This window comes from Geotrypetes seraphini, chromosome 2, assembly GCF_902459505.1.
Source record: "Geotrypetes seraphini chromosome 2, aGeoSer1.1, whole genome shotgun sequence".
In the NCBI taxonomy this organism is placed as follows: domain Eukaryota; kingdom Metazoa; phylum Chordata; class Amphibia; order Gymnophiona; family Dermophiidae; genus Geotrypetes; species Geotrypetes seraphini.
The window spans coordinates 104,635,373-104,652,905 of record NC_047085.1 but is presented as its reverse complement, the minus strand read 5'-3'; the positions used below and the strand labels follow the sequence as shown (position 1 = coordinate 104,652,905).

General features: G+C 40.6%; 1 protein-coding gene across 1 annotated transcript in view; it reads left to right on the top strand.

The window, feature by feature from the left end:
- LOC117355193 (serine/threonine-protein kinase Sgk3) overlaps positions 1–17,533 on the top strand; it is a 160,040-nt gene that overhangs the window by 82,699 nt on the left and 59,808 nt on the right. The window contains exons 7-12 of the mRNA XM_033933363.1: positions 3,045–3,094; positions 4,691–4,748; positions 5,268–5,351; positions 5,462–5,593; positions 10,705–10,817; positions 10,954–10,990. Coding sequence (XP_033789254.1) covers positions 3,045–3,094; positions 4,691–4,748; positions 5,268–5,351; positions 5,462–5,593; positions 10,705–10,817; positions 10,954–10,990 — 474 coding nt within the window. The remainder of the gene's footprint in view (positions 1–3,044; positions 3,095–4,690; positions 4,749–5,267; positions 5,352–5,461; positions 5,594–10,704; positions 10,818–10,953; positions 10,991–17,533) is intronic.

Sequence of the window (17,533 nt, the reverse complement as noted above, 5' to 3'; positions counted from 1 at the left end):
GAACTGCTTCTGTGTGGGTATAAGGAAGATGTGTCTGTTCTTCTGTAAATGGCTGAGGAGGGTGTGTGTGTATGAGAGAGAACAGAGAAGGTATGTCCTGCCTGAATGAATGATATGTGTATCTGAATGGGGGGAGGCGGATGTGTAGGTGTGAAAATGCTGAAGAAGGATGAGAGGGAAGAAAGAGCAGAGTTGAAGCCTATCTTTTATAGACTTGAAATCCCTTATTCTAGTATTTTCCAGTATCTTTCTGTGTCACAATTTTGTATTTGTTTGATTTAATGGCCTCAGTTGACAAGGAAGTATGACCCTTTTAAAGACCTAGTTCTAAGAGTCAGGCTGTCTGGGTTCTTTTATTATACTCGGGCACCTGACTTTACCATGCCTTTTGAAAGTCCAGGGCTTGAAAGATACTCCCAAGTAATAAGCAAAAGATCTTTTATTGCTCTTAAGCACTTGTCTTCAAGCTGCCCAGAAAGTAGGAGGCATCTAGTCTGCTTGCAGTGCTATCTCCATGGGTCAAATTGTTTAATATAATATCCCAGGGGCCTTTGCTGACATCCTGGATATGCCAGCTCAATATAATGCTGAATGTTAATGCTGATAGCATGCTCCTTTACACAAGTTGGTGGCCCATGGCTCATGTCCAGGAGACCAGAATTGGGGGAGGGGAGCTAAAGGGAGCAGCTGGCACTGCTCTGCAGTGTTGTCAGAAAAGTGGGTGCTATAAGCACCAGTTCCCCTAGAACAGTGTTTCTCAACTTCTTCAAGCCAAGTACCCCCTACGCTTAACAAATACCAACCAAGTACCCCTGCCAAAGCTCTGCCCCTGACTCCACCCCCATAATAATAATACTGATTGTAATACAATTTCTTCCATCCATTTTTCTTATACACACAATATAATCTCATTAATACATTATGGTAACCACAAAATTAAAAAAAAATACAAAGCACACTATAGGTAGAGAAAATGTTAATTATCATGTATATTCATTTTTTTTCCTAGAGGTCAAGGCAGTTGACTTTAAAATATGCAATGTCACCTCAGTAACAACTACAGAAAAATAGAAAAATATAGTGCAACATATAGATAGCAGATATAAAGTAGAGAATGACATGGTGACAAAATTCATCACCGTCCCCGTCCCCGCGGATAACCGCGGGAAATAATCCCATGTCATTTTCTAGTGTCTATTTCAACCTTGGTCCTTCTACACCAGCATTCTTCAAAGCAAAGCTTGCGGGTCAGTGGTTGTGCCTAATTACACTCTGATTCTTCCCTCTCTCCTTAAAGAATGACATGAAGATGGTTTCTCGCGGTTATCCACGGGGACGGGAACGGTGATGAATTTTGTCACCGTGTCATTCTCTAATATAAAGTCTCTAAACTGACACATTTTGATCACTAAATTGAAAATAAAATCATTTTTCCTACCTTTTGTTGGCTGGTGATTTCATGAGTCTCTGGTTACATTTCCAATATATTTCTTTCTGCCTCCTCCATGCTTCCTCTCCTCCAGGCCCCATTCCCTTTCCCAACCAACATCTATTTCTCTCTCTGTCCCTCTATGAGTTCAACTTTTCTTCCTCTCTCCTCTACCCCTATTGCCAATATGCCTCCCCCCCCACCTCTCTCTCTCTCTCTCTCTCTCTCTCATAGTCCATCTGTTCTCTACTGCCACATCCAACATTTCTCCCAGTCTCTCATCCCCCGGATCATGTGCAGCATATTTCACCACTGCCCATTTCTCCTTCATTCACCCCTCTCCAGCACAATGCCACATTTCTTCCTCTATCACTAAGTCCAACATTCATCCCCCTTGATACCCCTCAACCTGCCCTTTCCACCACCATATCCATCATTTCTCACTCTCATCCTTCTATTCCCCATGCATCTCTACCTCGCTCTCTATGCCCAATTTTCCTTTGTTCCTTTCCCAGTGTGCACCATCTTACTCACAAACTCATGCCCATCAATTCTACCTTTCTATTTCTTCCCTCCTATGTCCCAAGTTAGTACCCTCATGTTCATGCCCCTTCCTTTCCTTCTGTGTCAAGTTCATGCCCCCTCCCTCAAAGCTGACCCATCCGCAGGTGCCACCGGGGATCCCTGCCTCCTGCTGAATCCTCTGGCATCAGGGATGCCTCCATGCCCACCGATTGCACCCCCCCCCCCAAAGCTGACCCTGCCACATCTCCAGACCTGACATGCTCCATCCTCCCCCCCCCCCCCCCAGCAGCAACTTCGTGCAGGGACAGGCCATGGCACATGCAATGACTCGCACTGCATGCAGCTGGTCCACAAGCCTTCCCCCCCCCCCCCCCCCGACATCAATTCTGATGTCGGAGAGAACATTTCGGACCAGCCAATCGCTGCCTTGCTGGCCCGGAACTTTCCCCTTGACGTTGGAGGAGGGCGGGGAAGGCTTGTGGACCAGCTGCGTGCAGTGTGTGAGGCGCTGCAAGTGCCATTGCCCATACCTGCACGGAAATGCTGCTGAGGGTGGGATGAAGTGTGTTGGTTTGGCGAGGTGGCAGAGTTGGCTTCAGGGGTTAGTGCAGCAGGCAGGGAGGGATCACCCGGTGCCAGTGGCTTCAGCGGGGAGGCAGGGAGGGATCCCTGGTGGCAGCCAGGCCACATACCCCCAAAAAGCAGCCTGCGTACCCCCAAGGGTACGCATACTGTGTGTTGAGAAACACTGCCCTAGAAGATGTTCTCTCTACTCCACACCAGGTTGGCTTTGTGGAAGGAGAGTTAGAATTACCGCCTAGTTTTCATTCTTTTGTCGGACATGGTGAAAATACAATACAAGGTATATTTCTTTTCAAAAAGATTCCTTTGATGCCAACCCTGGGGATGTTTTCTGGAAATAAACTTGTAGCATTGAGCTGGAGAACATGGATATATGATGATGATTTCAGAGGGTAAAGCAGTGAAGCGGGAATATTTTTATTAATGCTGCTAGTTCATTTTTTACAAATATGTAATACCAGATTTCCTCTGAGCAGAATATATTTACTTTTGTTGTCTCCCCCACTAGCTAAACTCTACCTCACAGAATATCAACCTAGGACCGTCTGGAAACCCTCAGTAAGCTTGTATTTGCTTTTTAAAACCAAGAACTTTAAAAATTTTGTGTGACCTGGGGAGGTGGGAGGTGGAGGGGGTTTATAGAGTAAACTGTACAGCTTGTGTCTTTCTCAGCTTAAAAATACCCAAAACCTAAGGGGCTTTTACTAAAGCTTAGCACACACTAAATACTGTGCATCCTATTTTATGCTTATGGGCCACTTGGCACTTAGGAGAAATTCTACAAATGGCACATTACTTAATGAGTACAGCATCCAGAAATATTTGGCAGTAATAAGGTACTTTTATAAAACAGGCTGCTATATGTTTTTTGGACTCTAGTCAATATAGAAACTTGTATCTGTACAACAAATGCCCATTCCTTGAGTAAAATAGTAAACTGAGCTGTCGTGTTAGGGTTCAAGAAGTTGAATGATAAAAATTACACAACCTGGGTTGCATAGTTTCAAGTTTTATTTTAGTTTGATGAATCACTTATTTAGTTTTACTGAGCGAGGTACAAAATTGATAGAAATATAAACATACATTTAGACATACAATTTAAAATTTAAAATAATGGTTAGACAAATAGACTTACAGACCGACTAGTACACAAGTTAAGAGGGAACAGAACCACAATTCAGTGTTTTAAAGTACAGAGGAGAACCATATATGGAAAAAACAATAGGGAGGGAAGAGTGCAATCAAAGAAGGAAACTAATATACAGTTTAAACATTTAAAGATTAAAAGCATTTCTAAAAAGAAAACTTTTTAAATTACTTTTAAAACGTCTCGAGTCGTTTTCCTCTCTTAAATGCTGAGGCATAGTATTCCAAAGTTGCAGTGCCATCACTGAAAACATATCGTGTCGTTGTGTTCCAATAACTTTCAAAGAGGGAACTACTATAAGCTTTTGATTAGTAGACTGGAGAGAGCGCGAAGTGCTATAAGGGATAGGTAATTTATCAATGAATTGAGGTTCATTAGTGGAAAGGGTTTTGAATACTAAAAGTAAAATTTTGAAGGTAATACAATGGTTAATGGGGAGCCAGTGAGATTTAATCAGAAATGTTGCAGGGTACCATACTAAATTGTCTAAAATCTATGTGACCTACTCTTAAAACAATGTTAAAATCATGGGCTTGATGTTCAAAGCACATTTATTTATTTGTTCATTTTTATAGCCCATCCTCCCAAGAGCCCAGAGCGGGTTACAATAAAATAAAAGTAAAAATTAGGTACTTGGAAATTCAAATTGCTAACTGTTCCGAAGGCTCACAATCTAGCTTTAGTACCTGAGAAAACAAATTATTAAATAATAAAGATATATTGTTAATACAGGGTTTTTTTCTTGAAGGTCTGGATGCATTGACATTAGTAATGTAAATCCTGCTGGCACTATCTGAGGGTCTGACTTTAAAAAAAATCAAAAACCTTATTTAGGAAAGGTTTTGTATATGAGTATTTTACTAAGACAGTGTAGCTTCTATGTGCGTATGTAAAGTAGACCTCTAAGAACTATCCCTGGAAGTGCTCAAATGCCCCTAATGTGAGACTATGTAAATACTCTGAGATTGCCATCCTAAATCATTCCTGTCTTTCTAAATTGTTTTCAGTGCTAAGCCATCAGACTTTGACTTCCTGAAAGTTATTGGAAAAGGAAGTTTTGGCAAGGTGAGTTTCATTTTCATTTTCAGGAAGAGGAGAGGAAGTGAGTGCTGGGATTACCACTCTTATTTTTAAAATCTAGGAAACATTTAGTATGGATGGGTTTGTGACCTAGTGGCATCTCCACAGATTTTTCCATAGACTTAGGGTTACTAAATTTTGTTAAACTAAAACCCAGACATGTGGCCATGCTCTATTTCAGCCCAGCCCCCAAAACCTCTTCCGCTCTCTCCTCGAACTCGTGTCTGGAAGACCTCCGAGCATACACAGATGTGATGCAATGATGTTGCATGCATGCGCACATGCTTGTGATGTCATCGCATCATACCTGCGCATGCTCGGAAGCCCTCCAGACATGGCCCCGAACTAGATAACCTGGATGAACTGCAGCTTTCTAAAAATCCAGACACCCAGACAGTCCTCTCAAAAGAGGACATGTGTGGGTAAATCTGGACATCTGATTAGCATGGTAGGAAAATCCCTGCATTTGCACCGCATTTCACCTGTGTCTTGTAAATACATCAGGTCCTTCTTGCAAAAAGGAAACTGGATGGGAAGTATTATGCTGTCAAAGTGTTGCAGAAAAAAATTGTCCTCAACAAGAAAGAGGTAGGTGGAGTACTTTTTACAATATGATTTTCCCCATGACCTCTTCACCCCCTTAATAAAGAAGATCTCTTCTTCACATATCCACATGCTAACTTTTCCCTTCTTTGCAGCAAAAGCATATCATGGCAGAACGTAATGTGCTTTTGAAAAATGTGAAGCATCCATTTCTGGTTGGACTACATTATTCATTCCAAACCACAGAAAAGCTTTACTTTGTTCTGGATTTTGTAAATGGAGGGGAGGTGAGTCTTGTTCGTCCTTGTTCATTTGATTTCTGTAGGCCTTTTGCTTATAGTGGTGCGTTAACAGGTTGTAAGCCTACAAAGGCATGTTACAATGTTCAGGTGCTTTAGTGTTCACATGAGAGTAGACCTACAGGGAACACACCCATTGCCTCAGCTAGTTTGAGGGGCTTGGAAAGACTATTGGGGTGGCTGGAAAACCCTTTATCTTTCTTGCTTATTAGACAACATGATAGCAGCAAGAAGTGGAGAGTCACCAGTTTTGGTAGCAGTATGGGGCATGGCAGATAAATTGAGAAAATAATAATATAAAATAAACAAATTTGCTGCCAAGGAGAGAGCTTGAAATGACTGTGCTAGGGTTGAATGAATATTTTCCCTGCTGGGCGAAACACTGTATAGAGCAGTCACTGGTGTACCTTTGATGACTAAGGGCTCCTTTTACAAAGGTGCGTTAGGGCCTTAAAGCATGCTAAATTGGCGCACGTGCTAGACCTTAACGCCAGCATTGAGCTGGCATTAGTTCTAGAAGCGTAGCGCGGGTTTAGCGCTCACTAAAATCCTTTGTGCGCTAAAAACGCTAGCGCACCTAAATTTTTGGAATCGCTTGTCACCAAACTACTGTTGGGTATTCATGTATAAATTTTTATTTTTTCTCAGTAAGGCTTTCATGTCAAATGTACGGAATTGCTCTTAACTTAGACTTCAAAAGTAAGACAGTTTCTGGATAAAGACTAGCAGGCTATTTTACTATAATTCAGTATGTTTTCTGCGTTTGACTTGGTCAACCATTCATTATTAATAACAAAACTGAGTGAATTGGGCATTTGATGCTGAGAAGCCGATTCTCTAAGGTCACCGTACATTTAATGATGGTGCTAAACCAAATGTATGGATTTTACCACCCGATTATTAAATTGGTTCGTCATGGTTTATTCCGTGCTTTCTAGCAGCCTCAGGTTGTACTAATGTAAATGTAGTACAATGTGGTCATTAATATTACATTACATTACATTACATTAGGGATTTCTATTCCGCCATTACCTTGCGGTTCAAGGCGGATTACAAAAGGTTAATTTAAAAAGACAGAATTACAATGATTAGCTAGAGAGGTAAGTTGTAGATCTTAAGAGCATTTAGAGGTCGTGTTGTTATTGCTGTTTCAGGAATTTCTTGAAAAGTGTGGTTTTTATTTCTTTTCTGAACGTCCTATAGTCTGGGGTGGTCATCAGAAGGTTGGAGATCTGGTTGTCCAGTCTTGCGGCTTGAGTGGCTAGGAGGCCGTCGTGTAGTTTTGTTCTTTTTACTTCTTTGATTGGGGGGGGTATGAATGGGGAGTGCGTTTTTCTGTGTCTGGTACTGGGTGCTTGGATGAGGCGATTGTTCAGGTATGATGGGCTGTCTCCGTGTAGGGTTTTAAATAATATGCAGTAGAATTTGAATTGGATTCTTTCTTGGATTGGGAGCCAGTGTGAGTTGATGAAGGCTTCAGTGATGTGGTCATGTTTTTTCAATGAGTAGATGAGTCTCAAAGCTGTATTTTGGATTGTTTGGAGTTGTCTTATCGTAGTTGCAGGACATGGAAGGAAGAGTATGTTACAGTAGTCCAATATACCTAGTATTAGGGATTGTACTATAAGTTGGAATTGTGTTCTTTCAAAGAATTTTCGGACTTGTCTCAGGTTTCTCATGATTGCGAATGATTTTTGAATTGTTTTATTTATTTGCGGTTGCATTGTGCAGCATCTGTCTATGGTCATGCCTAGTAGTTTTATGGTGGTTTGGATGGGATATTTGGTTGCGTTTATGTCTAGGATGGTTGTGGTTTGGATCTTGTCATTTTCTAGGAGGATGAATTTGGTTTTGTCTTGGTTGAGTTTAAGTTTGTGATTTTCCATCCAGGTTGTGACTGCTTCAAGTGTTTGGTGAAGTTTGTCTGTCATGGTAGGTTTAGAATGATCGTATGGGATGAGGATGGTGATGTCATCCGCATAACTATAGGAGGTTATGCCTAGATTATCCAGATGCGTTCCTAGAGAAGCAGTGTAGAGATTGAAGAGGGTAGGGGATAGTGGAGATCCTTGTGGTACGCCGCAGGGGTTTGACCAGGATTCTGACTTTTCTTTGTTTGATTTTACACTGTAGGTTCTGAGTTTTAGGAATCCTTCAAACCAGGAGTATACTTTATCTGAGATGCCTATTGCATCTAAGATCTGTAGAAGGATGTTGTGGTCTACTAGGTCGAATGCCGCCGATAGGTCCAGTTGTATGAGTAGCATTTTTTTCCCTGTACTAAGTTGTTGTCTGACGGTATCCATAAGGGAGCCTAGTAGTGTCTCTGTGCTGAAGTTTGTTCTGAAGCCTGATTGCATGGGGTGGAGTAGGTTATGGTCCTCTATGTAATTGGTGAGGAGTTTGGCTACTAGGCCTTCTATGATTTTGACATAATATTAATATAGATTAATATTAAAACTATAATCTAAAAAGGTCATTAATATGAAAATGGCCTCTCTGGGTGATTATTAAAAAGCAATGCCTTTCCATTTACGAGGAATTGGGGCCGATTTACCAGCAGGATCTGAGCTGTCGTAGCCTTACTTTCCAGTCAGTGCCCAAGCGCTGATTGGGTCAGGCACTGACAGGAAAATAAAGCAGCTCAGACCTGCCACCAGCCCCAATTCCTTGTAGCCCCCAAAAAGCTTGGTAGTCTAGTGTCCCAAACCAATGCCACCCCTACCCCCACTCCATGCAGAAGTGTGGCTGTGGGTGGCTGTTTGCCAGTTGCATTGTTTGTCATATTGTAATTTGTCTATTGTATTATGGTGTTCTGTTGTTTTTTGGGGTACTTCAAGGATCAAGGATTTTGAGTAGGCTGCCCATGCTTTTTAATCTTCTTTTTGAGCTCATTGAGTTCTATTTTACTAGAAAATGGGCAGTCTATTATCTTATGCAATTCAGAATTAATTCAAACCAACAAAAGACCTGAAGTGAGAGAGACACCAAGACTGTAAAGAAACAATATAACTTTCGCCTCACTAGATCAAAGACTGCTCCAAAAGGAGCTGATATATAAATATTTTACTAATATAAGGAGATATCAGTGAATAAGTGTTCACCAGCACCTTGAAATAAACAAATGGAGCAGTTAGTTCATTTTGTCAATATACATCCATATGGCTCTTTAATTTTTTTTTAAAAATATGAAGTGCTCAACACTGAATAAAGTTAATACAAAAGTCCATAAGAAGAGTCCAAATTACAATGATTGGCTCTGGCGCCTAAGGCCCCTCCCAGTGCCCTCTTGGCAGGAGGGCTTGGGCATCACTCCTGCAGATTTTTTTAATGCAAATGTACAGGGGGCATGGGAGGTATTGGGGTGTGTGGGGGTGTCAGGCTCAGTGGGAAGATGACATCTTTGGAGGGAGACTAGAGGGATCATGGGGGATGTCGGGAAGGGTGTTGAGAATTGTGAAGTAAGGAGGAGATTGGGAATTACAGGCTGCTTAGTCTGACCTTGGTAAACTAATGAAAATACTTCTAAGGTGGAGGATAGTGAGATTTCTAGAATCAAATGGATTGCAGGACCCGAGACAGCATAGTTTTATGAGAGGCATTTCTTGTCAGACAGATCTGATTGATTTCTTTGACTGGGTGACCAAACAGTTGGATTTGGGAGGGGCACAAAATATGGTGTACAGTGGTACCTTGGTTTACGAGTGCACCGGTTTGCGAGTGTTTTGCAAGACGAGCAAAACATTTGCAAACTTGGTGCCTCGTAAACCTTGCCTTGCTGTACGAGCGCCACCCCCCTGCGATCCGGCATCCCCCCCCGAGCACGGCAATGACATCCCTTACCCCGACTGGGCACCAGTGCCTGTGTCCGAAGATCCTCCCTCTTCTGGCGCGGTCTGGGCTGGGCGGTGCGTCGGAAATCCTCTCTCTTCTGGGCTGGGCCGGGCTGGACTGGCTTTGAGCATTTGCGCATGCTCAAAGCCTTCTGGTCTCGCTCTCTCAGAGATTATAAGTCTCTTTTGAGGCCCTTTTTGGAATTCTTTGTGCCATTCTGGAGACCACACCTTCAAAAAGATTATAAATAAGATAGAATCTGTTCAGATAGCTGCTACAAAATTGGTTAGTGGACTTTGTTATAAAGCGTATGAGAACAGACTTGGAGACCTCAATGTGTGTGCTCTGGAAGAAACATAGGAGAAGAGGGGATATGATAGACATTCCAGTTTCACCACTCTGGAAACAGGAAGTAGAATCGGAGGAGGTGGGACTGGCAAAAGGAATGCCCCTAGGGACCACTCCGAGGCTACCTGTTTTCAGAGTTGTAGCTGCTGCTGTGATGCGAGCAAAGATTGAAAGCATGTTTAAAAGACCCCTGGAAGGGAGCAAGTGAGAGATACTGAACCGGGGAGGGGGGTGGGGTTGAAGAAAAGCTATTGATGGAGGGAAGGGCTTTCTTATGTATGATCTACAGAAGAGTGACAATGCGTGTGACTTAGCTTGCCTGGTAATCTCTGATCCTCAGGAGGTGGGGCCTAGTCTTCCTGCCACTCCCAATGGTTCTGGCTCTTGCCTGACTGTTCTCATGCTCATACAAATGTGTACAGACAGACAAATGCATGCAGCTGCCATATGTGCTCTTCTTTTTGCAAAATGTGCTTGGGGGAAAGCACAGAAACAGGACTCTGGAATTGTTTGCTTAATTCTTCTTTCGGCCTTGTAAAAATACATTGAACATAACTCAAGTTGATGGAAATATCAGAGTACAGGAGAATATAAAGATCAAAATGAACAGAGTGTATAGAATATATAGAAGAAATCTGCATTAAGGAAGAATGTCTTGATTTAAACCTAAAAATTGTGCCATTAGATGCAACTGGAATATTATAACATGCTGGACTTTACAGGAACTACAGGAAAGTAAGAATATCACATCTGGTGACTTTGGAAGCTGAGAGAAAAAAACAGGCTGATGGTTTCTTTATGTTAACGAAATATAGATGGACTTTAAATGCCTGGCAGCTAATTGAACCTTTATTCTTTGTCTGGAAGTAGCATTCTTTGGTGTTGTGTGCTTATAGTACATCTTTGTATATTTGCAGCTGTTCTTCCATTTACAACGAGAGCGTACCTTTCCTGAATGTAGAGCCCAGTTCTATGCTGCAGAAATAGCCAGTGCTTTGGGTTATTTACACTCCATAAAAATTGTGTACAGGTAATCCTGTGATGTTTTCCACACTGACAGCAAACTTCCTACTGTAAATATTTTCTCTTTCCACTCTTTTGTATTTTAAACCATTTAAATTCACTTTATTGAGATTTTTCCCCTTCCTTTTTTTTTTTCTTCATAGGGACTTGAAACCAGAAAATATCCTTTTAGATTCACAGGTAAATAGAAAACATAGGTTATATATAGTGTGTGTGTGTACATGTTTAAAGCTGCATGGTGATGGATAAAAAAACCTTATGTGAGCATGTATATATAAGCCATAGTCGTCAACATTCAAGGTCTGCAGGAGCACCTGAGAGACACTGATAGGCTGATGCTCAAAACTCCAGTGTATGGAACAATGCCGGGAAACATACCGGGAAATACCACAAGAACAGCGCAGCAAAATAACTTACCAATGCTCAACAATAATAGCATACAAATTTTACATGCACTATTTGCATTGAGCATTGGGAAGTTAAGGGGGAGGAATGTGTCTGTGTGGTAAGCTCAGCTCGTGTGTGCATGTACCAGGCAAACCTGAAGTTAAAGCACGTTTTAGCGCCTGTTTTTTATGCCTCTTCAATACAAGCTTTCTAGGTTTTGGTTTTTTATTTGGAAGGCTTATATTTAAGCTGGAAACAGGCACCAATGTGTGAAAGTTTCAGGTTTGCAGTGACTTGCACACATTTGCCTTCTTGTCACTGCCAATGTTTAGGGGCTTGCAAGGGGTTCCTTCTGCTTCTAAATTTAAATAAAAACCAGCAGTTTTTAAAAATTATTTTCAGAGAAAAGGTTTCCTGTTTTGTGGAGTGAAATTACAAATGTTGCTGGATGTTACCAGAGCAACACAAGTTATTTATAAACAATTTCTTCAATATAAGTCTAGAGTTTTGGCTCTTGGAGCAAGCTATTTTTTGAAATTTCCAGCCAAATGTATGATTACTTATTTAAATGTTCAATATATGGGGTGCTAGTGTCCGTTTTAAGAAATGGCAGCATAGCTCTAAAGCTCTGGCGGTAGTCTAAACTATAATCAAGTTCATCAAGTCACTTTGCTCTTCTGTTGGCTTGTTACCTCATCTAAGACCAATTTAACAGATGGCCAACTCAAAAGTGAGTAAGCGACACAAACCTGAGCCTCCTTCACCTCAGAAACCATTCTCTGAAAATAAGGAAGAAGATCCCTCGAAGGCAATACTATCAGAACTTTGTGCCATGCGCGAACTACATGCCGAAACCAAGGAAGATCTCACCGAGATTAAAACGGATATAGCCTCTATGAAATTGGATTTATCTGAATTCAAAATTAAATTGGAGACCTTTGAGGTTAAACAATCCATCATTCAGAATCGATTACTATCTTATTGAAACAGATTAAATGCGTGGCACAGCTGGAGAAAGATCTGGAAGAAGCGAATGTGAGATCTTGTCACAATAATTTCAGAATACCGGAAATTCCAGAAGGACATGAAGGTCCCAATATGGTGAAATTTCTGGAAACCTTTATTCCTAAAGTCTTAGATCTGAAATTTACCAAAGATTTTGAAATCTACAGGACCCATAGGGTTCCTTCACATAAACTGACTAATATACCCGATATCCTAGGCCTATAGTGGTATGCCTGCTGCGCTATAGCCATATCACAGAGATTATGCAATGAGCAAAACTTAAATCATCTCTCAAATTTGAAGGTTTTAATATCCTGTTCCAGATTTAAGCAAGAATACTGCTCAGCTACGGAAACATCTACTCGCATACTGACCGAAATTAAAGGAAATAAAAGCAAAATATGGTATGTTGTACCCCACCAGGATGAGGGCTACAATCAACAACACTACTAAAGATTTCTCAGATCCTAAGGCTCTCACAGACTTTCTGGAAGACTTTATAGATCATGTCAATATAGCAATTGAGGAATTCTTCACTTTCAATAAGGCAGAGGATACAGATTGCACCTGGGATGCTTTCAAGGCATATAACAGAGGTGTAATCATATCTTTCCAAGCTAGAAAAATGAAAGTTCTTAACTAAGAGATGCAAGATTATGAAACTAACATCGAACGTCTAGAAGAACTCCACCTGTCGAATCCTTATGATGCACAAACTCTAACCAATTACTTAAATGTCGACTTACTTATAACCAATTGTTGAGCCGTAAATCTAGTCACTCATTTTTTTATACAATCTATTAACTATTATTGTGATGATAACAGAAGTGGGCATGTATATTCTTTCTTGGTGCTGCTTGTTATTCTCTTTCCTTGATTGCCATTGTTTGCTTATTGTTCTCTTGTGTTCTGCTTGTTTCTTTTTTGTTGACTCACTACTACTAATAAAAATTATTTTCAAAAATACCCCAAAAACAAACTAGCAAAATAAGTGAAAGTACAAGAAAAGACTAATATCCATGCCATTAAAGACCAACTTGGCCATTTAACAACTTTTGACAAATATATTTTGCACAACTTTGTCATTCTACCAACATTTATATACAACTGAAACCACAACTAAAGACTCAAATATCACCATTCTTGATTCCCAAGTTCTGCATCCAACTCTAACAATGGAAGATAATGAATATCTATCTACACCTCTTACTATTGATGATATTGATTGTGCTGTAAAAGACATGGCTAAAAAGAAAACACTGGGACCCGGTGCTGCATTTCATATCTATATATAGCCTCATTTATTATCTTTTTATAACTTCTTGTTATTTTCTAATTCCACATCTGGATCTTTCATTGAAGCCAATATAATAGCCCTACCCAAACCTGGGAAAGACTCATTACTAATTTCCAGTTAAAGGTCTTTATCCCTCATCAATGTTGATGCCAAAATATTGGCATTATGCCCAAAATAATTGGAATTGATCAAAATGGCTTCATGGCTGGCAGGCTGTCTAGTAACAACACCAGACTTTTTACCAATATCACACAATGTGCCAATAAATCTGAATTACCTCTTATAGCTCTCGCATTAGACGCTGAGAAAGCCTTCAACCTCATGGAATGGCCCTACTTATTTCAAACTATGTCATAGTTTAGCTTTGAGGATGAATTTATCAACATGATCAAGATTCTTTATACAACCCCCCCACTACCTCAGTCAGAATAACTGGATCATTATCTAAATCATTCCACCCCACAAGGGATTCGTGACAAGGATGTCTGTTATCCCCCCTTCTATTTAATATTGCTTTTGAACCTCTCCTAGTCAACATTCAAAACAATCCTAACATAAAAGGTATAAAATGTGGTCAAGTAGAGGTTAAATTATCAGCTTATGCAGATGATGTATTGATATACACAAATCCTGCATTTTTACCTCATTTGTTATCAACAATTCATGAATATTCTAAACATTCTGGTTATAAATTAAATTCCACAAAAACAGAACTCATACCATTAAACAAGTATGTACTAAGATCAGATGTAAACAAATTTGATTCTCAATGGGCCGCTTAAAAGATCAAATACTTAGGCATATATTTTCAAACCTCATTAAATACTACCCTTGAATAAAGATGCCTTCGAGTAGTAACTTATCTTTTAAAAATGCTGTTTAATAACAACTGTCCTCCTAAGGACAACTCGATTTCCCTTCTTCAGATATTTCCCCCACCTCTTGTTCTTTCCTTCAGTGTCTCTTTCCTCTAATATTGTAGTTCGAACCCTCTTTTCCTTTTATACAAATTTGTCTGTTTGGTTAATTATTCCCCCAAATATATTTATCAACTTGATTATTTTTATTGATTAATGTACACCACCTAGAATCCTGATGAGGCGGTATAATAAATTTTTAAATAAACTTGAAACTTGAGTTATATTGTCAATAGTATTAAAGATCTTACATCCAGATGGTCTCCTTTGAACCTTTCCTGGTGGGAAAGAATGGAATCGATTAAAATGTTTAACACCCGAGATAATATACTCTTTGAGTTTGATTCCAGTTTTATTTAAACCTAAATTCTATTAAAAAAATAGATTTCTTATTATCTAAATATCTTTGGAACAACAAAGTCCCCTGAATAGCTCTGAAGAAATTAAAACAAACTAAATAAGATTGAGAGGGGAGGGGTTAAATTTTTCTAATTTTATTGATTATCATTATGCGTTTCTATTCAGTCAAGGTTCAAGATGGTTACTATATAATGACTTACCCTATACATCCAATACATGGGTGAAATTGGAACAAGAACTATGGCACAATTTGTCTTGAAAACATTTACCTTTCATGTCAATGCCTCACAAATCTCAGGAAACAGATCCCATTCTACACTCTGCACAAATAACCTTCAAGGAAGCTGAACATAAACTTAAACATATGTGGAATGCCACTTTACAAGCTCATTTATGGAGAAATCCTTCACTACAGATATAAGGTCACAATGTTGGCTGAAGGTCATGGCAGAAAATCTGTATCTGGAAAATTGGTCAATTATAAGACGGCACCATGTGGTACTCCTATGATCACTTATACAATCAGTATAAACTCACTCCTTCTCACTATTATCAATTACTTCAATTGAATTGTGCTTTACAACATATTTTAAAAACTCCGCTGAATAGCCCTAATTGTCTTGACGTGAAGTTTGTCAGTTTTTTTCTTTCAAGAAAAGAGAACATAAGAATTGCCGGGTCAGACCAGTGATCCATCATGCCCAGCAGTCCGCTCACGCGGCAGCCCTTAAGTCAGACAGGTGCCCTAACTGAGTCTAGCCTTACCTGCGTACGTTCTGGTTCAGTAGGAACTTTTCTAACTTTTTTTTTAATCCCTGGAGGGTGTTTTCCCCTATAACAGCCTCCGGAAGAGCATTCCAGTTTCTACCACTCTGGGTGAAGAAGAACTTCCTTACATTTGTATGGAATCTATCCCCTTTAAACTTTAGAGAGTGCCCTCTCATTCTCTCTGCCTTGGAGAGGGTGAACAACCTGTCTTTATCTACTAAATCTATTCCCTTCATTATCTTGAATGTTTTGATCATGTCCCCTCTTTTCAAGGGAGAAGAGGCCCAGTTTCTCTAATCTCTCACTGTACGGCAACTCCTCCAGCCCTTTAACCATTTTAGTCACTCTTCTCTGGACCCTTTTGAGTAGTACAATGTCCTTCATGTATGGCGACCAGTGCTGGGCGCAGTATTCCAAATGGAGGCGTACCATGGCCCGGTACAGCAACATGATAGCCTTCTCCAATCTGTTTGTGATCCCCTTCTTAATCATTCCTAGCATTCTGTTAGCCCTTTTTGCTGCTGCCGCCACGCATTGCATGGACAGCTTCATTGACTTGTCGACCAGTACTCCCAGGTCTCTTTCCTGGGGGGGGAGGTCTCTCCGAGTACTGCACCGGACATCCTGTATTCATGTATAAGATTTTTGTTACCGAAATGCATCACCTTACACTTATCCATGTTAAACCTCATTTGCCATGTCGCAGCCCATTTCTCAAGCGTGTTCATGTCACGCAGGTCTTCGCAATCCTTCTGTGTCTTCACTACTCTGAATAACTTTGTATCGTCCGCAAATTTAATCACCTTGCTCATCGTACCAATTTCCAAGTCATTTATAAATATGTTGAAGAGCATGGGCCCAAGCACCGAACCCTGTGGCACTTCACTTGTGACTCTTTTCCAGTCCGAGTATTGTCCATTTACCCCCACTCTCTGTTTCCTATCCACCAACCAGTTTTTAATCCACATGAGTATTTCACCCTCAATTCCATGGCTTGCAATTTTTCAAAGTAGTCATTCATGCGGGACCTTGTCGAATGCCTTCCGAAAATCCAGATATACAATGTCAACCAGTTCACCCTTGTCTATTTGCCTGTTTACTCCCTCGAAGAAGTGCAGCAAGTTCATCAAGCAAGATCTTCCTTTGCTGAAACTGTGCTGGCTGGTCCTCATCAGATTGTGTCCATCAAGGTGATCAATGATGCAGTCCTTTATCAGCGCCTCTACCATCTTTCTCGGTACCCAGGTCAGACTCACCAGTCTGTAGTTTCCCGGATCTCCCCTCGAACCTTTCTTGAAGATCGGCGTAACATTCGCCACTTTCTAGTCTTCCGGAGGTTTATCGATTTTATGCCTATCGATCTACCTGCATACCTCTTCTAGACTGACCGTCAACCCTGTCAGTTTCCAGTCTTCGTTTCCTGCGTATAGTCTGTCGGCTTCCGGTATGTTGTGTATATCCTCTTCGGTAAAAACAGACGCAAAAAATGTGTTCAGTTTGTCGGCGATGGCTTTGTCCTCCTTTAGCACTCCCTTTATTCCATGGTCATCCAACGGTCCCACTGCTTCCTTCAAGGGTCGTTTCCCCTTTATATAGCGAAAGAACAGCTTGAAGTTTTTTACCTCCTTGGCTATTTTTTCCTCATAGTCTCTTTTGGCTCCTCTTACCCCCTTATGGCATCTGCTTTGATGTTGTTTGTGCTTTTTCCAGTTTTCGTTCGTTTGTGACTTTTTCCATTCCTTAAGCGAAGTCTTCTTGTCTCTGATCGCTTCCTTCGCCGTTACAATGAGCCACACCGGTTCCTTGTTCTTTTTTCTCTTGGATCCCTTGTTGATATGCGGTATATATAGATTTTGCGCCTCAGTGACTGTGTACTTAAAAAGGGACCATGCTTCCTCTAGTGTTTTTACAGTGCTTATCCTCTTCTTAATCTTCTTCCCCCACCATGCGTTTCATCCTTTCGTAATTCCCTTTTCAGAAGTTCAGTGC